This window comes from Mustelus asterias, chromosome 1 (genome assembly GCF_964213995.1).
Source record: "Mustelus asterias chromosome 1, sMusAst1.hap1.1, whole genome shotgun sequence".
In the NCBI taxonomy this organism is placed as follows: Eukaryota; Metazoa; Chordata; class Chondrichthyes; order Carcharhiniformes; family Triakidae; genus Mustelus; species Mustelus asterias.
In genome coordinates this window covers 30,688,681-30,713,884 of record NC_135801.1, presented here as the reverse complement: position 1 = coordinate 30,713,884, position 25,204 = coordinate 30,688,681, and the positions used below count along the sequence as shown (strand labels likewise).

General features: G+C 40.2%; 1 protein-coding gene across 5 annotated transcripts in view; it reads left to right on the top strand.

Annotated features, from left to right (window-relative positions):
* The first annotated feature begins 6,750 nt into the window (after nt 1-6,750).
* The window catches only part of ints10 (integrator complex subunit 10), a 64,487-nt gene continuing 46,033 nt past the window's right edge, over nt 6,751-25,204 (top strand). For 4 of the 5 annotated variants that reach the window (XM_078211008.1, XM_078210989.1, XM_078210998.1 and 1 more), the window contains exons 1-4: nt 6,760-6,904; nt 11,113-11,180; nt 11,776-11,879; nt 23,768-23,907. In XM_078211008.1, the coding sequence (XP_078067134.1) occupies nt 6,773-6,904; nt 11,113-11,180; nt 11,776-11,879; nt 23,768-23,907 (444 nt within the window). In that variant the 5' untranslated portion in view covers nt 6,760-6,772. Of the gene's footprint in view, nt 6,905-11,112; nt 11,181-11,775; nt 11,880-23,767; nt 23,908-25,204 lie in introns of all 5 variants that reach the window. The other variant, XM_078210981.1, reaches the window with a different exon arrangement.

Below are 25,204 nucleotides of genomic sequence, written 5' to 3'. Positions count from 1 at the left end.
CGTCACGGATGATTGAGAGTATCAAAGACATTAATGAACTAGATGGGTTTGTATAACAACCAGTAGTTTCATGATCAGGCGCTAGCTTTTTATTTTGCAGATTTATCTCATTAATTGAATTTAAATTCCTCGGCTGACATGGGGAACTGATATTCCCAGAGTTCTGGATCTCCAGTGCAGTGACACTACCACAATGCTGCTGCCTCATAATACATCTAGTTCTGAAACCATTCAGACTTCATTGCTCAACAAACTCTTATCAGCAGTGTGAGTTTAATAACTGAGTAGCTTTTATGATAAGAAAAGTTAATTTTTAAAACATGAATAAGTTATCCAAGTTAATTTTTAATTCAAATGTTTAACTTGTTTGGCAGGACTTCTAAATGTGATATTCTAAGTCCATCCTCTGTCAATTAATTTTGATAGCGGATTGATTGAAACACCTTGTCCCATAAGTAGCTGGAAGAATTACTCAGATAATTGAAGAATATCATGGGCTTGCAGTAACCAATAACAGAAGACCTCAATAAAAGTAGTGACAGATTTCTCCATCGTGCTGCATGTGATAGAGGGGGTGAGGGTGACAATTTGAGGATGACAGTTCCAGCATGCAGCTTGTGATTGAAAATCTCATGCTTGCGTTGACAGCCTGACAAGTTTTGTTTTTAATTAAGCTACGATCCCAGCTGATGCTACTATCAGACAAATCAGATCCCAGAGTGGAACCCGGTTTGATACATCCTCACTCTTAATTTTTATGTTCGAGACATGGATGAACAAAGTCACAGGATTGCCGATTAACTTTTAACAAAAGAATAAAACATGAATTAAGCAAGAAAAGATTAGCTATAAAACCCAATTCCTTCACCCCAGCCATACGTTCACAGATATATACAGATTTGTAAGGATAGAACAAGTTACTAAATCTATCTTATATTCTAATGTTCTTTGTAAGTACGCAGTCCATGTAACCAGTAGCTGAAATGTGGTCAGACACATCACACTCTGAAACCAAGTGACTGATGCCACCCGATCCAACTTCTGTGGATTTCTCATCAAATCCTCCCAGATGCTTGTCACACTGTGAGTCAACTGGTCACCCAGCAAATGCCTCATCTCAAGGTGTCCATTCTGGACCAACCTGCCCCAGCCATTCAGTTCTGCCATGGAAGGACCTGTGGCACAACACCAACAACACAGCCCAGAATCAGCACCTGGTTGATGATCCCACAATGGAAATCCCAGACTTTGACCTCCCGCACAGTGGATGGGTCAAACTGAACTGTTTCACAGCTAGAATCAAACACTGCCTCAACAACCTCTTCTATGGGAGACACCGTGACTCCCTCCTATGCAACTGTGGCAAAGTGCAAACCATGTTGTAGATGATCAACAAGTGCCCCAATGTGTATTTCAGTGGTGCCCTCACTGCCAACTGACCAAAGAATTTCAAATTTGACATCTTGCTGCTCGTCCGTGCATATTATAGTAGCAGTAGTAGGTCTGGAACCTGGGCTTTCACACAAGGGTTTCCAATCACCACACAAGAAGAACTTTGAAATTTTCTCCTGCACAAGGCTTTCTCTTGGATGCGTTCTCCAAGGATCCAAGTCCAGGGTTTCAACTTCTCCTTTCAGTATTCCTCTGCCCTGGATCACAACATGCATTCAAACTTCCACACGATCTCTCAGGTACACAGCCATGCCAACAGAACAGTAGTGTTACTCACCTTAGAATTATTTGGATGTCTGGCTTCTCGCTAGCTGATATTTCTAGGACTTCATCCAGTAGCTCTGTCTTATCTCTCTGCTCCTTTAACTTCAGGGAACATATCTTGTTCAGATTGTTGCAAAGAGATAAAAATGCCAACCAACCCGACAACATTCATTTATTTGTTAGGATATAGAGATTCTTCTAGTGTAGCAGCTCAGCCTTCAACACCATTATTCCTACGAAACTCATCTCTAAACAGATCACAAAATGCTGGAAAATCTCAGCAGGTCTGGCAGCATCTGTAAGGAGCGAAAAGAGCTGACGTTTCAAGTCCAGATGACCCTTTGTCAAAGCTGGAGTTTTGACAAAGGGCTGTCTGGATTGTCTCACCAACTTTTACAGATGCACCATAGAAAGCATTTTTTTTGGTTGTATCACAGCTTGGTATGGCTCCTGCTCTGTCCAAGACCGCAAGGAACTACAAAAGGTATTGAATGTAGCCCAATCCATCACGCAAACCAGCCTCCTATTCATTGACTCTGTCTACACTTCGCGCTGCTTCGACAAAGCAGCCAACATAAGTAAGGACCCCATGCACCCCGGACATTCTCTCCTTTACCTTCTTCCATCAGGAAAAAGTCTGAGGTTACGTACCAACCGACTCAAGAACAGCTTCTTCCCTGCTGCCATCATACTTTTGAATGGACCTGCATTAAGTTGTTGTCTCTACACCCTAGTAACATTACATTCTGCACTCTCTCATTTCCTTCTCTATGAACGGTATGCTTTGTCTGTATAGCGTGCAAGAAACATTACTACTCACTGTATATTAATACATGTGACAATAATAAATCAAATCAAAATCAAAATGATAGATTGGCTCTGAGTTGCGGAGTGAAGCTTTACTTCGGAGCTTTAGCATTATAATCTAGATTGATGGTGAGAGTGAATCATTGAACCATTCATTGAATCATTCTACAGTGCAGAAGGAGGACATTTGACTCATCATACCTGTGTCAAATGTTTTAAAATTCTATCCAATTAGATCCACTCCCCTGTTCTTTCTCCACGCCCTGCAAGTATTTTCCTTTTTAAGTGTACATCCAATTCCCTTTTGACTGATATCATCGAATGTCTCCACCACTTTTTCAGGTTATGCATCCCAATCATAACGATGCATTAAAAAATTCTCATCTCTGGTTCTTTTGCCAGTTATGTTAGATATGTGTAATTTGGTTAGTGAACCCTTCTGTCAGTGGAAACAGTTTCTCCCTGTTTCCTCTGTCTATCAGAACTCTTTGTGGTAGTGAACGCCTCTATTAATTCTCTTCTTCATTACCCTCTAAGGAGAACAACCTCAACTTCTCTGGACTACCCACATAGCTAAAGTCTCTTATCCTTAGTATCATTTTAATAAATCTCCTCTGCATCTTCACCAAGGCCTTGATAGCCTTACTAAAATCTGGCCTCCAAATTTGGACACAATACTCCAGCTGAGACCTAACCAGTGATTCTCAGAATAAAGGTTTATCAAGACTTTCTTGCATTTGGACTCTATTCCTCTATTTATAATGCCAAATAAATTATTTTGTTTTTATGAATTTGTCCTTGCACCTACAAAGATTTATGTATGTAAATCTCTAGGTCTCTTTCATTTTGAACCCCCTTTAAAATTATATCATTTAGTTTATATTACCTCTCTTCGTTCATTCACTGTTCTCTGCATTAACTTTAATTAGCCACCTTTCTGTATATTTCACCAGTTTGTCTATATCCTCCTAGAAACATAGGAACACATCTTACTTGCATCCACTCTGTTTGTTCCTTTAGATACTTTGTAGGTTTCAATGAGATTATCACCCATTCTTTGAAACTCTAGCGAACACAGGCCCAGTTTGCCCATATTCTCTTAATAAGATCCTGAAGTCTGCTACTGTCCTCCTCATTGTTAGCTATTGTTCCAAGCTTTGTAATTGCTACAGGCTTTGAGTGCACGCCTCCTAACAGCAGGACCAGGTCATTTATATTTTTGAAAATAAGCTGTGGACGTATACATCAAATGTCGATTGCCATAATTGTATGCTGCCCTCTTGTGTGATAAACAATTGTTCACTACCACTCTATGCTTTCTATCTCTAACTTATTTTTCACCTATTTGCCACTGCCTCTTTAAACCCATGGACTTTGATTTTGTTAACAAGTTCATTGTGAGGCATTTAGTCAAATGTCTTTTGAAACTCCATACAAAATATCAATTGCATTACCTCTTCATTGAGGGAATACAATCAAGTTTGGCAGGCACAATTTGTCTTTAACAACAATGTTACCTGTTATGCTCTTCCAAGTGACAATTAGTTTAATTCTGAATTACAGTTTCTATAAATTTCTCATTAGGTTGACTGGCCAATGGTTACAGGGTCTTTCCTCTTTTTTGAAAGACTTAGTTTGGTCATACAGAGGGCACACTTCCTGCACCTCTCTTTGCACTGTCTATGACATCAGTGCCAGTGACTGAAGAACTCTGATGATTAAAATACTGCAGATCGATCTATAGAATAACTGAAGCAGAATTATAGACACTTCTCTGGGTTAGAGCGATATCATCACCACTGCCAAATGAAGGGCTTAGGAGAGGTGTAGTGGAGGGGGTGGGCTAGTGAGGACTAGGGACTGTTGTGGGCAAGATGCGCCAGAGGGAGTAGCTGAGGGAGGTGTAAACCAGTACCAGCACTGGCTGTCAAGTGTACACCAGTGGTGGGAGAAACTGTGCATTTGCCAGCAGGTGCAGTGTGAGCTGAGTGCGCATGCACACCTGTCCCTGGTGCCTAGTTAATCAGCTTCAGTTAATCAGTTGCAGTGTTTTTTTGTAAAGGAATATAAAATTGAAACCCTGCAGTCCTTTAGCACCACTTACATATCCAAAGGAGATTGGAAGATTGTAATCAAAGCTTCTAATTTCCACACTTATTTCCTTTGGCAATTTAGGATGGATCCTATCCAGATTAGAGATCAAGAAAAATCACACATTGTTGAGGGTGTTAAACTGAATCTACTGGTTCTGGTGAATGTTAAATGTTCCATGACATTATTTGAAGAAGAATAAGAAGTGCTCTTAACCACATTCTTTCCCGAAATCTACATCCAAATAAATGAACTGTGCATAGCAATAGTTATTTCATTTACATTAAAGCTGTGACTCATGATTAGACTTTTACATCTGTGTCAGAAGGTTGTGTGTTCAAGCCACTCTTGAGGATTTGAGCACTTGTTAGCTGAAAATCCAGTGCAATATTGAAGAGTGCTGCACTGTCTGAGGTACTGGGAGTTAAATTGTTTAATCCCTGAAAATGGAGTCAATGATTGTGGTGCACTATCAACCCACACAATTCAGTAGAATACAGGCAGCACGCCATTTTGTCTAAAGACTTAGGCTATAATGAGAAGGGACATTGCTGAGGCTGTGGTCCTTGGTGGGGCTGAAGACAATGTAGATGAAGTTATCTGCTTACTTAGTCCTCCTTCTCATCCCATTTCTCCCTCATCTACATTCTCTTCTAACACAGAAGCTGATGATGTTGGAAGCATGCACCTCTTACTTTCTCCTCCCCGCTCATCATAAGCTTTTTCTCTTCAGATACCCAAGCACGTAATCTGTCCGGGCAATGAAGGAAGAGCAAGAACAGGGTGAAGATCGATGAAGACAGTGTGCAATTTCAATCGTAACCATCTATAGAAACATAGAAACTAGAAGCAGGAATAGGCCATTCAGTCCTTTGAGCCTGCTCTGCCATTCATTATGATTATTAAATTTAATATCCTGATCCGCCCTTCCCCCCATATCCCTCGGTCCCTTTAGCCCCAAGAGCTATATCTATAGAAACATACTGCTCAGATACTGATACTTAATGTAGTTTAGAAGAGGTTAGTAAAATAGAAGTCAAAAGAAATATACCAATATCTAGACTGTAAGTATCTGATGATCTCTGCATACTTTTGATCTGAGTATGCCAACCTTTCTACCAATATAGCAACTAGTGCACTTTCCGTCAGAAGTGTGCACATGTGCCATTGATGCCATTTTGAAACTTTAAAGGGCTTCATATCAGCCAATTCAATCCAATATCACCATGCGGCCTTTTGAAGAAGGCATTAAACTGGCATCCTGCCTGCCCTCCCAGGTAGATGTAAAAGATCCTATTTGAAGAGCAGGGCAGTGTTTCTGTTGGCCTGGTAAAGTTTATCTCTCAACCAAGATTACAATACTTTTCACTGTATCCCCAATACATGTGACAACAATAAATCAAATTAAGTTGATCTTTCTCTAAACCCTAGCTATGACTGTAACACTACATTCTTCACCCTCTCCTTTCCTTCTCTATGAATGGTATCATAGCCTAGCCTATCAAGCAATGAATCATAGCCTCCCTACAGTATAGAAGGAGGCCATTCGGCCCATCGAGTCTGCACCGACAACAATCCCACCCAGGTCCCGTAACCCCACAAAATTAACCTGCTAATTCCCTGAAACTAGGGTCAATTTAGCACGGCCAATCAGCCTAACCCGCACATCTTTGGACTGTGGGAGGAAACCGGAGCACCCAGAGGAAACCCACGCAGACACGGGGAGAATGTGCAAACTCCACACAGACAGTGACCCAAGCCGGGAATCGAACCCGGGTTTGTCTGGAGAGTGCACAAGAAACAATAGTTTTCACTGTATCCCAACACGTGACAATAATAAATCAAATCACAATCAATTTAATTGGTAATTGATCTAACTAACTTGCTGTGTTTCCCTGCATTGGAACAGTTTCATTGGCAGTGAGAAGCTCTGAGGTGTTTTGAAAGGTGCTATCTTATATGAATGGGAGTTCCTACTCCAGGGAAGTTCAATTAAACAACCCATCACTCATTCACTCTGAGCAGCAGGAGAGGCTCTCCATTGGTCCACTAGGCATCCAATCAAAGTTGGAGCCTCGGCGCACGCGCAGTTCCGGACCCCGGTGTGCGCATGCCCGGTTCAGTGCGCCTGCGCGCTGACTGCGCTCTGACCGGTGGCATGATGGCGGCGCAGGTGGACTGTGAGTTTTTGGTGAAGAAAGCTCGGGATTTAGTGGCGGAGGATCCGTGGGCCGCCAAAGCCTGGCTCATCACCGCCAGGACGTTGTACCCTACGGACTTCAGTATTCAGGTTGGTGTGAGCCGGAGGGAGGGGGAGAGACAGGACAGTAAAGGTGATGATAATGGGATTATTGTTGAACATGTCCTGGAGTGTTTTATGCTTCATAGTCATTGTCAACAATAATCTTCACTGTCCATCAAACTTCCCAGTTTTACATGTAAGGGACTACAGTTTACTGTTTTACAGTAGTTCAGTGCAGTGTATAATACTAATGGATAATATCTGTATCTCTACACTGCCCATCTCCTAATGACTGACATTGAGCAGTCTAGATGTGGAGATGCCGGCGTTGGACTGGGGTGAACACAGTAAGAAGTCTCACAACACCAGGTTGAAGTCCAACAGGTTTATTTGGTAGCAAATACCATAAGCTTTCGGGGCACTGCTCCTTCGTCAGATGGAGTGGATATCCATCTGACGAAGGAGCAGTGCCCCGAAAGCTTATGGTATTTGCTACCAAATAAACCTGTTGGACTTTAACCTGGTGTTGTGAGACTTCTTACATTGAGCAGTCTAGTACAGCCACAGCTCTGGAAAACTGCGTGAAAGCTCTGGAAAACTGTGAAAACTCTGTCCAATTTATATTGTTTGTAAGTCATGCAGACTGCTCTACATATTGTTTACTCTTTGACAAATGACAGCCCTGTACAGTGTATCGTGTTAGATATTGACACAAAAACAAAAAATGTTGGAAAATCTGAACAGGGTCTCACAGCATCTGTGGAGTGAGAATAAAGCCAACCTTTTGAGTCGGGATAACCCTTTGCCAGCTCTGACTTGAAACGTAAGCTCTATTCTCTCGCCATCAATGCTGTCAGACCTACTGAGATTTTCCAGCATTTTTGTTTAAATTTCAGATTCTAGCATCCACAATATTTTGCCTTTATCTCTGTTAAACATTGGCATTTATCTTCAGGATGCATACCATTTATTGATAGTTTCATAGAGTAGTGCATCATAGCTTTTACCTTACAACTTGTTCAGGCAGTGAATGTATTGTTTATTTTAAAAATTAAAGTGCATTTAATATAAGTTTAAGAAAAAGTTAAAGATTTTTTCTTTACATTAAAAAAATCTCAGAACCCTTAAATTAAAATCCAGTCTCATAACTCCTTGATATTTTGTACTGTGTAATGCAATGTAGCATATGCAAAGTAATTTACTATTGTGTCTCCAACCTCTGTGACCCACGTACATTCCAGTATTAACTAATAGGAAAATAAAGTCTCCTTTTACTCTCTAAAGATCACAAGGAAGTTTCAACTCAGATTTTCATTAATGTTCATTGCAAAATGTCCATGATTTGGCATAAATTGGCATTAAATTTGGAATTGTGATTAGAAATGTAGGAAATGAAAATATTGCATTTGTGCAATTTTGAGTGATTTATTTTAAGATAATTTGGCTTGACTGGGGCACGGTTGATGCTTTGGAAGACTGGAGTCTTTTAATATTTAATGTTTATTTATTTATGCCACAAGTAGGCTTACATTAACACTGCAATGAAGTTACTGTGAAAATCCTCTAGTCGCCACACTCCGGCACCTGTTCGGGTACACTGAAGGAGAATTTAGCATAGCCAATGCACCTAACCAGTGCAACTTTCGGACTGTGCGAGGAAACCGGAGTACCCAGAGGAAACCCCACGCAGACATGTGGAGTATGTGCAGACTCCGAACAGACAGTGACCCAAGCTGGGAATCGAATCCAGGTCCCTGGCGCTGTGAGGCAGCAGTGCTAACCACTGTGCCATCTGGGAGTCGTTTGTGCTTACTTTAATGAAGGAAAGAAATTTTAAAAAATATATAAATGGGAGACCATGAGGAGTCTATTCTACTTAGAAATTAATTGTTTCAAGTCATTCTGCTTCTACATGTTTTAAAATTCCTTTGGTTCAGTGTCAAATTTTGTTCAATAAACACTCTGAAGCAGTTTGTGAAGTTTTATTATGGTTGTAGGTACTATATAAATGCACATTCTAAAATTTGTTAGCATTTGCATTGTATCACATAGTCCTCTGATTGGATTTATTAGGCGGCCTAGTGAACTAAGTGCAAGCAATGAAATATAAGGTCCCAATCACATGTTCCTGTTTAAGATCTAGAAAGAGACGTGGGCCTACCCATTACCCAGACTGGACACTCAACCTTATTTCCATTGTAGTTGGAAAGCAAACCTATTATTATTTTCAAAAAGATCCCCAGAATGTCAATTGCATGGGATGTTTGAATTCAATGGCTTGACACTTTCCTGATTCTATTCTATAAAATGATTCTAATTACTTTAGTTAACTTGTGACTGCAGGAAATGAATGTGTTCAGACAGTCAACAGGACCACTACTTGAAAAAATACACCCGATTCTTCAGTCAACAGATCTGAATATATTAAACCATTTCATTCTGTTCCCCTGAAACATCCTTCAGTGACACAATGTTTATTTTGCAAGCCTGGGAACTGATTGAAATAGCTAGTAATAACCAGTTTTAACCATCTGCGTTGTATCAGCAAGAAAAAAATCCAACAGGTAATATGTCATGGAGAAAAACATTTCAATTTTGACAGGGCAGGAAAAATAGACACAGTTGTAGGAATTTGTTTTGGCACTAAGTAATATGGAAGATCACAGTCACACATAATATATGCATCCTGAAATGATTTTAAGGTGGAAATTCAGAGGTACATTTCACCTTGCCTTTGTAACTTGTGACATTAGGAGAACTATTTGATTAAATTCTAACTGTAATCCATTGCCAGCTGTTCTCTGATACCTGACCCTTTAATTTCACTCAGTTCTTGTGTTGCCATCACAACTGAACTTGTGGGAGTGACACCACAGCACTCTGTCTTTGTACTCATTGGACCACTTAACCAATCAGTGAATCTTTTAAGCTAATATTCATATATGGTAGAGTCCTGGATCAATGTTTTAGCATTTAACTGAAAGTTGTGCTGGTTATTATCAAATTGCAGCTCATTTCAATCACAGATTAATTGAAATATTTATGTCAGTATTATTGAAATATTATACTGAAATGTTTTGAACTAATTTACTGTTTATTCCCCCCTGCACTAATGTTTTAATTATTCGTGTTCTTAACAATAAACAGAAGTGCAAAGTAAGTTTCAACATGTTCTGCTGGCTTGTACTTTGTGATTATAACGAGAGCAAAACTGTTGGCATACGTTATCATTCCTCTGAAACTGAGAGAAACTTCTGGCATCTGCACATGCATAGCTAAATGCAGATGCCCATTAGTTGCTGTCGGTGATTCCCCACTGCTTCACAGGGTGTCTGTCCTGTTGAAGTCTTTGTTGATATAAATAAATTTGAAATTGTTATTTTAAGATGAACTTTTCACATTATTAGTCTTGCTGTAAAAAGTTAAGCTGATGAATGAGGTGTGTCCTAATTTGTAATGCTGTACGCAGCCATAATTACCACTGAACGACCCCTAAATCTAATTTTTTATTTGTGGAATTTCTTCATCCCATTCTTAAAAAATCCATGGTTTGGTAGATTATTTTAAGTTTATGAAATTTTAACTTCTACCTTAATCCTATGTATAAGTCCCAATATTTATAATTTTAATGAATGAAATAAATATTGGGACTTATACATAGGATTAAGGTAGAAGTTAAAATTTCATAAACTTAAAATAATCCACCAAACCATGGATTTTTTTTGCTGTCTTTGAGAATTCTTCATTATGATTGGCTGCTTAGCCAGCTTGATGATGTCGCCATTGCTGGATGCCATAAAACTCTTATAACTGGTGCCAGAATGTAATTAACACAGGCAAGATAAAATCCATGAATTGGAATCCCCTGGACAGCTTTCTTCATGATCAGTGACGTCTGCTGTTACTTCAGTTACTGCAAAAATCCAGACACTTACTGCTCTAGTGCCAGCATTCTCTAAGCCAGGATCCAGACGGTAAAATAAAAACTGGCTGGGATGGATTAATGACAAGTGGCTGGAGTGAGATCACGCACAAAGCTTGCTTCTTGATTTAAATGGTTCCTGAGCTCAATTGCCCATTTCACTTCCAGATTTATTACCTGGGGTCAGTCAGCAGATTATTGATATTTGAAACTCAACTTTTGCTCTCTCTTGTTTTCCCTCTTGAGCTATAACAGAATAATGCTTTTATGAAATCATTTAAATGCTTTGGATTAGTTTTATGGATTTTCTATTAATAATGGTTTCTAATCTTAGTATGAAATGTACACAATTGAGCGAAATGCTGAGAGAACAGCTTCAGCTGGAAGACTCCTTTATGACATGTAAGTAACACAACAAATAACTTTCCATACAAACAGGCAGCAATAAAGTGCTTTGAGATACTGCTAGGCGGCTCTAAGGAAGATGTAAAGAAGAAATAGCAAATGCCAGAAATCTGGCAAAACAAAATATTGATGATGCAGCTGAACAGAAAATATTTTGGGTATAGATCATTCATTAGACCTCATTCTCGGGAGCTTGTCTAGGCTCTGAATATGAAATAATCATTATTACAGGAGAGTTTTCCCTTTTTAAAGTCAGAAAAGAAACATTTAATATTTTTGATACCATCAATTAATGGAATTATTAATAAATTCTTTTGAGCAACAAGGTAATAATAACTCATGCTCTTCTCCAATTAGATATAGCTGCGTTGGGTAGTGAAACACAGTACTTATCATAGAATTATAAATCAAACTATATTCTCTTCCTATATAATTTATCCAATTTTATTTGTTTTGATATATCTGAGCCAACCACCATTTACCTGAATTCAAGACTTAAGTATTTTATAGTTTGGTAATGGTGTGCTTTCTAGAACAGTGAAATAATGTCTATAATTACAAGTATCTCAATATGATTTGTTTTAAATACCAGGTTTGTAAATTTTCCTGATCAACCAATGGTATGGAGGGAAATAAGCGTTATTACAGCAGCACTGCGTAATGACGTTCAGGACAAGCAAACACAGTTTTTACGAGGTAAAATATTGGTCAACGTTTCTTAATATCATATATTGTTTGTTTGCCAAACTATTGTAAACCAACACACTGTACTAATGCCAAAAGAGAAAATGCTGGAAAATCTCAGCAGGTCTGGCAGCATCTGTAAGGAGAGAAAAGAGCTGACATTTCGAGTCCAGATGACCCTTTGTCAAAGCTTTGACAAAGGGCCATCTGGACTCAATGTCAGCTCTTTTCTCTCCTTACAGATGCTGCCAGACCTGCTGAGATTTTCCAGCATTTTCTCTTTTGGTTTCAGATTCCGGCATCTGCAGGAATTTGCTTTTATTACACTGTACTAATGGGTGGGGTGCCAGGAAATGGAATTTGTCAAAATGTTGCCAGTATACAGTTCTGTTTGGAGAGGATTCGGGGACAGGAGAATACTTAATGACAGAGATATGAATAAAGGGACATATTGGAAAATGAATTACTCTGGCTATCTTTGTCTACTTCCAACCTTCTGACTGAAGAAACAATGCTGGTGGAGGCCTGGGTACTTATTGGGTGAAAATTAATTTAAATTGACACATGGATGTTTGTAAGAATTTTCTATGACAAGTTTCTCAGTTCAAAAGGCTTGTTGCTATTATTGGATCATGTTGTATGCTACTTTACATAGAAGACAGTGAATTTCTGAGTAACTTACAATCTAGAATGGCCTGTTATCCTGTGGGGCTGTCTCTCAAAACTTAAAAGTTCTTTGAGACCACGTAGCATCTCATTCAGAAAATGTCAAAGTTGTCTCCAGTGAAAGGTTATGCCAGTGTAGAAAAAAAATAAAGTAGCATCCGTATACAAATTGATAGTCAGCAAATTACAGACAATAATCTAGCAACTTTAACTGAGTTTGGCCACCAAGATCTATGTAGTCATCTGATCCTTTTGATTGGATTATGGACTTGTAACTCAACATTATTAATCATTTTTTTGTTTTGAAAAGACTGCTATTTTTAAAATAAATATTTGGCTCTACCATTATATGAAATGTATATTATTATGAATTGAATTAATATAACGAGAAAGGAGGTCTGTTTTACATTTTAACTTTTTTTCTTTGTTAGTTGAGACATTGGCTGGAATTTCACACTTCCCAGCAGCAGGATTTTAGTCAAAGGGGAGGGAGCAGTGTTTATATGCTGGGGGGATGGGGGCGGGGGGATGGCAGTGATTTTATGCTGGGATTCGGGGCCCCCAATGCAGATGTTACCGGGAATGAAAAATGTTAGTTAAGAGGAAAGTTTGGATAGGTTGGGGTAGTTTTCCTTGGAACAGAGCAGCAAATTTATTGAGGTGTATAAAATTGAGGAACTTGGAACAGGTAGGAAGGACCTAGTTCCATTAGCTGAGAGGTCAATACCACGGGGCATAGATTTAAAGTAATTGGTAGAAGGATGAGAGGGCAGTAGAGTAATTTCTCACACACAAGGTGGTGGAGCACTCTGCATGAAACAGTGACAGAGGCAGAAAACATCATTGCATTAAAAAATACACTTGGATACTCAAGGTGCGTAGGTGCCAAAAGCTAGAATGTGCAATTAGGCTGGATAACTTGTTATGCCAGTATTGCCATGACAGGTCAAATGGCCTCGTCCGGTGCCCTAATCTTTTCTGTTTCTAAGTTGATCATGTGACATTTTAAAATTTTGTGCAAATGCAGTGATGTTCCTGTTCGTAAGAGCAAAACAGCAAAGAGATATCATTTTGCTCAGTTTGGTTAAATATGTAACAGATATTGACGACAGTAAAGCAGGATGAATTAGACTTCACATGGTTCAGTGAGACAGTCCTTCTAATTTGACAGACTAAAATAGTTCAGTAGCAATCATTGTATATTGTCATAAAGCTTTTTAACTGTTGTTATAGGTTTTACAGTTGGGTGATTTGTGTTTTACCTGATTCCTATATATATATAGGTTGGATCTGCAGCATAAGAAAATTGTGTGTTGTGGCATCACCACTGGTTTTGTGGAAAACATAATTAACTAACAAATTTAGTAACTTTGCAATATAATTAGTTTATTTCTGATAATTCTTTGTACTAAAATATTGAATTATTTGATGCTTTCAATTAAGATCTGTAAATAACATAAAAGTGGGAATTTAGTGCTTTAAATGAACTAATACAAGAAAAATAGACTCCTGTTTTCGGTTTCTCATAATTTAACACTAGTCCTTAGAAGTCAGTGGGTAATGCAGTAAAAGTTAACATCTGTACACTTCTTCCAGAGGATGATGCTGTAACAGCCTTTTTTTAATGAAGGGGAAGTAACCCATAAATGATCAAAATAAAAATTAGGGTAATGGTGGTCGCCATTATTTAAGTGCAAATGCCGCAGCAAATTCACCAGAGAATAGAAATGTGATTAAATGCAGAAATCTAAATGCTGCCATTGGAGGTTCACTGGCCTGTCAAGAGCTTTATGAAAATTGGCATCTTTCTATCTGAATCCCCTATCGAACTTGAAGTTCCTGTAGTTGAATGGTGTAGACGAAGCAAACTCACCACAGAAAGTTAAGTCAAGTAATTTCAAGTCTAAGTAACTGCATACCAATGTGATAATGTTAATTACTGCCAGCCTGAAAATTAACTATTGCAAGTGTGGGGTTTCATTCACAAAATCTTTAATTGCTTACAGTAGAGGAGGGCATTTGCTCTGCTGGCTCTCTAAGGAGCAATTCATCTCGTGCCACATTTCTGCTTTCTCTACATAGCCCTGCGTATTCTATTTTACATAATTCAATTCCCTCTTGAATGCCTCGATTGACCCTCCCTCCACCAAACTTAGGCAGTGGATTCTTGATTCTTACCACTCGCTGCATAAAAAAGGTTTTTTCTTCTGTCACTGTTGCTTCTTTTGTCAATTACCTTAAATGTATGCCCTCTGGTTAGAGTCATAGCGGTTTACAGCATGGAAATAGGCCCTTCGGCCCAACTTGTCCATGCCGCCCAGTTTTTACCACTAAGCTAGTCCCAATTGCCCGCTTTTGGCCCACATCCCTCTATATCCATCTTACTCATGTAACTGTTTAAATGCTTTTTAAAAGACAAAATTGTACCCGCCTCTACTACTGCCTCTGGCAGCTCGTTCCAGACACTCACCACTCTGAGTGAAAACAATTGCCCCTCTGGACCCTTTTGTATCTCTCCCTTCTCATCTTAAACCTATGCCCTCTAGTTTTAGTCTCCCCTACCTTTGTGAAAAGATGTTGATTATCTACCTTATCTAAGCCGCTCATTATTTTATAGACCTCTATAAGGTCACCCCTAAGCCTCCTATGCTCCAGGGAAAAAAGTCCCAGTCTATCCAGCCTCCCCTTATAACTCAAACCATCAGGTCCCGGTAGCATCCTAGTAAATCTTTTCTGCACTCTTTCGAGTTCAATAATATTGTTTCTATAATAGGGTGACCAGAACTGCACGCAGTACTGGCCTTACTAATGTCCTGTACAACTTCAACAAGACGTCCCAACTCCTTATTCAATGTTCTGACCAATGAAACCAAGCATGCCGAATGCCTTCTTCACCAACCTGTCCACCTGTGACTCCACTTTCAGCAGCTATGAACCTGTACTCTTAGATCTCTTTGATCTATAACTCTCCCCAACACCCTACCATTAACTGAGTAGGTCCTGCCCCAATTTGATCTACCAAAATGCATCACCTCACATTTATCTAAATTTAACTCCATCTGCCATTCATTGCCCCACTAGCCCAATTGATCCCTTTGCAATGCTAGATAATCTTCTTCACTGATCACTATTTCACCAATCTTGGTGTCATCTGCAAACTTACTAACCATGCCTCCTAAATTCTCATCCAAATCATTAATATAAATGACAAATAACATTGGACCCAGCACTGATCCCTGAGGCACACCGCTGGTCACAGGCCTCCAGTTTGAAAAACAACCCTCTACAACCACTCTCTGTCTTCTGTCGTTGAGCCAATTGGCTATCTCTCCCTGGATTCCGTGAGATTTAATCTTATGTAACAACCTACCACGCGGTACCTTGTCAAAGGCCTTGCTAAAGTCCATGTAGACAACGTCAACTGCACTGCCCTCATCTACCTTCTTGGTTACCCTTCAAAAAACTCAATCAAATTCGTGAGACATGATTTTCCACTCTCAAAGCCTTGCTGACTGTCACTTATCAGTCCATGCCTCTCTATATGCGTGTAGATCCTGTCTCTCAGAATACCTTCTAATAACTTACCCCTACAGACGTTAGGCTCACCGGTCTGCAATTCCCAGGCTTTTCCCTGCAGCCCTTCTTAAAGGCACAACATTTGCCACCTTCCATCTTCAGGTATCTCACCTGTCGCTGTTGATGATTCAAATATCTCTGCTAGGGGACCCGCAATTTTCTCCCGAGCCTCTCACAACGTCCTGGGATACTTTTCATTAGGTCCGGGGATTTGTCTACCTTGATGCGCTTTAAGACTTCTAGCACCACCTTCTCTGTAATATATACACTCCTCAAGACATCACTATTTATTTCCCCAAGTTCCCTAACAGTAAATACCGATGAGAAAAATTAATTTAGGATCTCACCCACCTCTTGTAGATTCGCACATAGGTGACCTTGTTGATCTTTAAGAGGCCCTATTCTCTCCCTCGTTACTCTTTTGCCTTTTATGTATTCGTAGAAGTTCTTTGGAATCTCCTTTGCCTTATTTGCCAAAGCAATCTCATGTCCATTTTTTACCTTCCTGATTTCTCCCTTAACTCTGACACCCTCTATACTCTTCAAGGGATCCACTTATCCCAGCTGCCTATGCATGTCATATGCTACCTCCTCCTTTTTGACCAGGACCACAATACCACGAGTCATCCAGGGTTCCCTATTTCTACCAGCCTTGCCCATCACTCTAAGAGGAATGCGCTTACCCTGAACCCTGGTTAACACACTTTTGAGAGCCTCCCACTTACCAGCAGTCCCTTTGCCTGCCAACAGACTCCCCAAATCAACTTTTGACCGTTCCTGTCTAAAACCATCAAAATTGGTCTTGCCACAATTTAGAATTTTACGTTTTGGGCCAGACCTATCATTTTCCATAGCCATCTTAACACTAATGGAATTATGGTCACTGGTCTCAAAGTGATCCCTCACTAACACTTCTGTCACCTGCCCTTCCTTATTTCCCAAGAGGAAGTCAAGTTTTGCCTCCTTTCTAGTCAGGCCATCCACATGCTGAATGAGAAATTCCTTCTGAATACACTCAACAAATTTCTCTCCATCCAAGCCCCTAATGCTATGGCTGTCCCAGTCAATGTTGGGAAAGTTAAAGTCTCCTATTATTACCATCCTATTTTTCTTGGAGTTATCTGTAATCTCCTTACATATTTGCTCTTCAATTCTCCGCTGACTATTTGGGGCCTGTAGTACAATCCTATCAAAGTGATCTCTCCCTTATTTTTCAGTTCTACCCTAATAGACTCAGTGGGCGAACTCTCAGATATATCCCTTCTCAGTACTGCTGTGATGTTCTCCCTAATCAAAAACGCAACTCCCCCTCCTCCCTCGCCTCCTGTTCTATCTTTCCTGTAGCATCTGTACCCTGGAACATTGAGCTGCCAGTCCTGCTCCTCCCATAGCCATGTTTCAGTAATAGCTATAATATCCCAGTCCCGTGTACTCATCCATGCCCTGCTTTGCCCGTCAGGCCTCTTGCATTGAAATAAATGCTGTTTAATTTAGACTTCCCCTGCTTTCTCAGATCATCTGTCCGGTCATGTTTTGTCCACACTCCGTGTTTTATTTCTCTTAGCCTTACTGGACCCATTCACCGAGTTCTTCTCAGTCTCTCTACTCTGTACTGTGGCCCTTTTTGATTTTTGACTTTGGTTTCTCTGCCTTTCACTTTTCCCCTTACTGCCTTTTGTTTCTGTCCCCACTTTATTCCCTCTGATGTCCTGTATCAGTTCCCATCCCCCTGTCACATTAGTTTAAACCCTCCCCAACAGCATTGGCAAGCACTCCCCCTAGGACATTGGTTCCAGTCCTGCCCAAGTGCAGACCGTTCAATTTGTACTGGTCCCACCTCTCCCAGAACCAGTTCCAATGTCCCAGGAATTTGAATCCCTCCCTCTTGCACCATCCCTCAAGCCACACATTCATCTTAGCTATCCTGACATTCCTACACTGACGAGCACATGGCACTGGTAGCAATCCTGAGATTACTACCTTTAAGGTCTTTTTAGTTTAACTCCTAACTCCCTAAGTTCAACTTGTAGGACCTCATCCCATTTCTTGCCTATATTGTTGGTGCCTATATGCACCACGACAGCTGGCTGTTCACCCTCCCCCTCCAGAATGTCCTGTAGCTGCTCAGAGACATCCTTGACCCTTGCACCAGGGAGACAACATACTATCCTGGAGTCTCGCTTGCATCCGCAGAAACGCCTGTCTGTTCTCCTTACAATTGAATCCCCTACCACTATAGCACTGCCACTCTTTCTCCTGCCCGCCTGTGCAGCAGAGCCAGCCACGGTGCCATGGACCTCACTGCTGCCACGTTCCCCTGGTGAGCCACCTCCCCCAACAGTATCCAAAAGAGTACATCTGTTTTGGAGGGAGATGACAGCAGGGGACCCCTGCACTGCCTGTCTCCTCTTCCTCTGTCTGGTGGCCACCCATTCCCTATCTCCTTCAGTGATTTTTATCTGTGGTGTGACCAACTCGCTGAATGTGCTTTCCACGACTTCCTCAGCATCGTGGATGTTCCAAAGTGAATCCATCCCTAGCTCCAGAGCTGCCAAGTTGTCTAACAGGCGCTGCAGTTAGACACGAGGAGCCTTAGACACCGGAAGGGTCCATGAATTCTCACATCACATAAGAGGAACATGACACGGGTCTGGGATCTCCTGCCATGACTTAAATTCACTGACAACAACTACAATGCAAGAGGAAAATGAAAAGAAAAAGTATTTGCCAGTCACCAGCCAATCACTTACCTGCTGGCTGTGACATCGCGGTTCAATTTCTTTCTACCACTCACTAGCCCTCGAATCTCCCTCACAGGTCTGCCTCTTCCCTCCTCCCGAAGGTGAACACCTCTTTCCTTTCAGCTCCAAATTCCCGATACCCTCACTCTGGCTGAAATCTCACTCAGGCTGATTGGTCCTGCACAAGCTCACTGGTCTCGACCCTTCTGCCAAAGATGACAGCTTCTCTCTATCTTCGCTGTCCAGACTGCCTCCTGATTTTGCATACTTATATTAAATCTCTCGACCTTTTCTTCTCCCAAGAGAACCGCCCCAATTTCTCTGATCTATCTATGTAATTGAAGTTGATTCCTGATTCCTGGAACCATTCTTGTGACTCTTTTCTGTACTCTATTGCCTTTACATCCTTCCTAAAGTGTGGTATCCAGAACAATGTTGGACAGATGTTTGATTGACAAGGGAATTAAGAGTTATGGGGGTCAAGCAGGAAAGTGGAGCTAAGGCCACATTTAAATTGGCCATGATCTTATTGAATGGTGGAAGAAGCTTGGTGTGCTGAATGAACCACTCTTCCTATTTCATACGATCTTATGAGAACTAGACACATTACTGTAGTTGAGGCCGGATCAGTTTTTAGCAGGTTTAACATAATTTCTTTTGTTACGGATAGGGAAGAGAGGAAAACTCCTTTATTTTCTCACTGTCTGCCTGGAAGTTGAGATGTTTTAACTTTTAACATAGGCATGTTCCCCCAAACCCTATGTTTGTGAGATCAATTTTTAAAATTACTCGCAGTAAACTCTCGTCAGGGTTAAATCAGAAGTGTAGTTAATTCATACATTCAAACCTAGGTACAACTTCATACACATCACACAATAAGAAGATGGGAAAATAATTTTTACAACTATGAATAACCTAAAAGAAAAAGAACCACAGATACAAATGTCAGATCACAGGATTGCCAGAGACCAGTGAGGATTCCTTCACAGTTCATGTGGGTTCAGCTAAATGAAACAAGAGTTGCAAAATTCTGTTAAAGTTGATGGTTGGTGTACAGAGACATGGTCTGTGCGGGAGATAATGCCAGTAACCTCCAGACAAACAGGCTTTCATAGAAATCATAGAATTCCTACAGTGCCAAAGGAGGATATTCGGCCCATCGCGTCTGCACTGACAACAATCCCACCCAGGCCCTATGCCCATAACCCAACATATTTACCATGCTAGTCCCTCTGACACTTAGGGGCAATTTAGCGTGGTCAATCCACCCAACCTGCACATTTTTGGACTGTGGGAGGAAACCCATGCAGACTCGGGGAGAAAGTGCAAACTCAACACAGACAGTGACCCGAGGTCAGAATTGAACCTGGGTCCCTAGCACTGTGCGGCAGCAGTTCTAACCACTCTGCACAGTTCCGCCCTGAAGCCGTAGGTCAGGCTTGATGCAGGCTGTTGGTCAGCCTGGAGACCTGTTTTGATGTTTACCAGCTGGAGGTTAAACAGCAAGCTGAGTTTTGAGTCTAGAAATGTAATAATAAATCTTTCCAAGGCCAGAAGCTTAGGTCATGTGATGTTGCCCAGTCAGTTGCAGGTTAGCAAACAGTTCCTCTGCCCAAATTCCAATTCCATTGTTTACCTTAGGAGATAGATGGTGGCTATTATAACTTCTACGGGCATAATGAGTCTTGATGGCTATCCCTTTGTTGTAGGACCAGACTGGGGAGACAAATCGTCTGGTGCAGCGTTGGTGTCCTTATCTGAGGAAGGATGTTCTTGCTATAGAGGAAGTGCAGTGAAGGTTTACCATGCTGATTGCAGGGATGGTAGGACTAAGTCAGAACTATATTCATTGAAGTTTAGAAGAGTGAGAAGGGATTTCGTAGAAACTTATAGAATTCTAATAGGATTAGATAGGATAGATTCAGAAAGAATATTCCTGATGGTGGGGAGTCCAGAACTAGGGGTCATAATTTGCAGATAAGGGGTAAACCTTTAGGATTGAGGCGAGGAGAAATTTCTTCACCCAGAGAGTGGTGAATGTGTGGAATTCACAACCACGGAAAGAAGTTAAGGCCAAAATGTTGTGTGATTTCAAGAAGAAATTAGATTTATCTCTTTGTGCTAAAGGGTTCAAGACGAGATCAGGATATTGAATTCAATCAGCCATGATCATAATGAATGGTTGAGCAAGCTCGAATGGCCTACTCCTGCTTCTATTTTTTATGTATGTTTCTATGCATGTCCCTGGTTTCGTTTATTGTGCTGTGTCCTCACAATGAGATGTCTGAGATTTCACAAAGATGAGGGTTGAGCTTTTTATCCTGTAACTGCTATTGAAGATTTCCAGAAATGGTAGCCACGATATGAATCATGTGACCTTTTGGTTTAGCAATGTCCACTTAAAGTAAGTGTTGATCTAAACAATTTATTATCTCTTTCTTATATTAGGGGCATGAAACCTTTCTTTTTTACTCTATCCACCTGTTGGTAAAACCCAGGATGCCTTATGCTTTATTAACCATTCTTTCAACAGTTCTACCGTTTTTAAGTTTTTAATGTTTTTAACTTTTGCATCTTTCTGTGTGTCTCTCTCACAATCCAATCTTTCTTTGCTTCTTGTTTGTCTTTTGCTACTTGATTTGACGTTTTAATTCAAGATTCTAAATTGCACTTTCTTGTTCAGCTGTTAATTTCAGAATTGGGTAATCTAGTTAAGGAGAGAGACAGTTGCTTGTCCAGTTCATTCAAATGCCCTGTGGAGGATGGATAGTTTCCACCTCACATCTCAAACAACTTCCAGGGCAAGATATTGTTGTCATTAAACAGGCAATGACATGTCTAACTCATTGCAACTGCTGTTGATTGATCTGTTACAGGAGTTTTTGTGCCAAAACAGTCCCCTTCACTTGTGCTGTTGCCGCTTATCCCAACAGGAGCCCATGTTGAGCAAATGTTGCTGATCATTTGTCATAGGTGCCAACTGCAAAGGTGCTACTTAAACAGTATTTAGCGGGCTGTCTGTTTCAAGCAGTGCAAGCAGCTGTTTGCTCCTGTTAAAGTGCTAATTCACTTGTGTTGTCTCGGACTCCTGCCATCCTTGTGAGCTTTGCTTGTTGAGCTGGACACTATCCTGCTTTAAATTAATATGAACATCTCTTAAAATGGATTTAAGTCTCTTATTTCTAACCCGAGTTGCTGGCAGAGAAATTTCAAAGCTGCCTTCACCAAATGCTAAAAGGCATAACATTTCCTCCAGTTAATTGTAGAGGTAGTGACATGAACCGTGCGGTTATTATCGATGAGGGTGTTTCAACTTGAAATGCCGGTTTGTTTAGTTTTGTTTTTGGAATGGTGTGAGGAATCATGTGAAACCCCCAGTAAGAATAACCACCCAATCATCCTGTAACAATTACTAAGACTATTTATTAAATTAAAAGATAAACATACATGAATAGGACTATAACACTCAAAGACAATTAAATATATGAATTACTAAACACATCCACAGTTTATATAGAAATTGCCCCTTGTTCTGAAATATATGTGATCGTGAACTCCTTAAGACTTTCCCGTTCCCAAACAGCATCCAAATTAAATAAACTTATAAGTCAAATACAGCTCATAATTACCATACAATACAAGGCAGATGATCAAGTCTGGGAAATATTCTTTCCTGGTTCAGCGAAGATATTTAAATTGCCTTTGTGAAGATTTCTGCACAATCTTGGCTCTAAGACGACTTTGAAATAAACTGTTTCTCAGGCTCTGAGTTATAAACTGGCCTCTCTGGGTTGTCGATGTTAAAATGGCCTCTTGGCTGTGAGATGTGTGTGCTTCTGCAGATGCCGGCAATTATACCCTGGTTCCTCTTTGATGCTTCCTTCTGTAGTATTTGAGCTGTCTGCATTTCTCACCTGTCAACTGCAGCATTTTGCCAATTCCAAAAGCTTTGTTTTAACCACCTTTTGTAAACCACCCTGAGTAACTTCTTCCATCCCCAGGAAACTTTTAGCCACTGTAAGAGCCATTATTCCACAAGGCATTGATATGTAAACTGAATGCAACACCTGAAAAGAAACCACAAGTATACTCACCACTCACTGTTTTCTGAGTCCAATAATCTTAAACCAGACAAGGAATATAGATTTTAATTCTGCAAAAGAGCCCCCAGTTGTTAAGACCCAGGTCAGAAACCCCAAGGTGTTTTAAGAAGATAGCCTAGATCCTAAGGTTTTACATTTCAATTTGGCATGGGTGAGCATAAGGTCTGTCTCTTCAGGTATGATTCAAGTGACCCACTAGGAAGCTTTTATCAAACAAAGTTTATTTAAGAACACAGTTAAAATATAATAAAAAGAATCAGCATAACTTTTATCAATTATAAGATTCAAACAAGATACAGTATAAACCTTAACCGCTAGCTATCTATGTTGTTCCAAGTCAAGAACCATCCCACAAACACGCACCCCTTTCTAGACTTGGCACAAAAAGCAAGTATGCTCATGTGATGCTGGATTTTCAACTTTTTAACACCTGCTGTGAATTGGGCTTTTGAATGGTGGATTAAGTCTCTGAGGCTTTCCAGTCCTGGAACTTTCCAAAAAGCCTCTGGAGAGAGAGAGAGACAGGGACAATGTCTGTTTCCACCAGCTTCTAACAGCAACTGAATTTCCAACTCCAGAGAGGGGAAAACAAGAGACACTGCTTTCTGTCTCCAAACTATTTACTGTGACCTTTGCATGTGTGACATTGAGGGCTTTAAATACAATGTGTGCTAAATGCAAGTATTGATTGACCTTATGTGCCTGCTCTGAAAGATCTGCAAGAACCAAATATGAATCCTTTAAGAAATTTTGAAGTACAAAATAATATAATGTACATTTCTGAGATTTAAAACTGTGTTAAATTACTTTTCAGGATTGTTTGAGACCCTTCCAGGTCGAATACAATGTGAAATGCTTCTTAAAGCAACAGAGCAGTGCTTCAACACATTAGAGAGAGCAGAAATGTTGCTGCTGCTCTTAAGACGGTTTCCAGAATCTGTAGTACAGCACGGGGTATGTATATTCTTATAATACCAATCTAATGTTATTTTACTGTTGTTAACTAACCCGTATATTGTCACTGTGCTGGAGTCATGTATTTTGTTTCAGCAATTACGATGGATCTGTTCTGTTGGTTAATTAAAAAAAAAGTTTAAAATTAATGCAGTAGTTTCTCTCACTTCAAGAAATTGTTCCTGAACCAAAATAATCTGCTGGTTTTGTATGTGGTGTTTTCTACAAATTTTAAAACCTGTAGCGTTTAGTGACAAGCTGGAGCATAAGAGGTCAAGTCCCAAGATTTACCACTTGGTGAGTCCTGACCCCAGTAGTTTTGTGGAGGGTGATGCTTCGCAGAGACTGGACATTTCCTTATAGGCCAGAATGGAAAAATCAAAGTCCACAACAGCTAGTGGAAAGTGCACAGTGGCATTGTCAGGTATCTGGGAGCAATTTTGTTTCCTTCCTACCTTGGTCGGGACCAGTACATAATGTAACAAAATATGGAAAATGTGGAGAAGGAAAGAATGGTATGAAATAACTCCGCCTTCCCCCACCTAAAAGTTCAAAATCAAAGATTGCAAACAAATGATAGATTATTTTTCCTTTTTCTGGTGAAATCTGGATTTTACTCTAACGGGAATACAAAGATGGTGTCTGCCAACTGTAATCAATCCTGTTGCAGCCAGCAGTTTTGAATGTGATCTAGGTTTTGGAATGCCACGTGTTCACCAGCCAACAGCACTTCAAATGTTGGTCAACAGGAGGCAGGGGAGTGAGTAGAAATGCACCGTTGTACGCGCTCCTGTCTAGTGTTCGGGACAAGAACTGATAAAACTCATTAAGCTGAGATATGACTTAATGTGGTTGATCTGCTGGAGTTCTGGTGATTACCAATTTGTGAGAAAAATGCTTATCCTCTGTCGAATTTCACTGGGAATTGAAATAAAAATCTCATTCGGTTTTATAAAAGTAGATCACAGGACATTTCTGAAAGAGCAGGCCACCATCATGTAAATTCTTGAAATGAAAAGTCCAAATAATAAAAGAGGCAAATGTTTGTAATGCTAAAATAGATGTTCTGATGTACTAATTAGGGTTTGCACTTAGTGTCACAGTGTTAGTTTTATAGCTGCGACCTTCATTCTAAAGATTTTATAACTATGTCTTGTGACCATTGTGCATTCTCTGTGCTTCTGTGTCATGAATATTAAGTCACAGTTTTCAATCACAGCATAACAGCAAGAACCCATTTTGACATTTGACTGTTGAGTTGTAATTGCAGGCATCTTGACATTAGATGGCATTATTG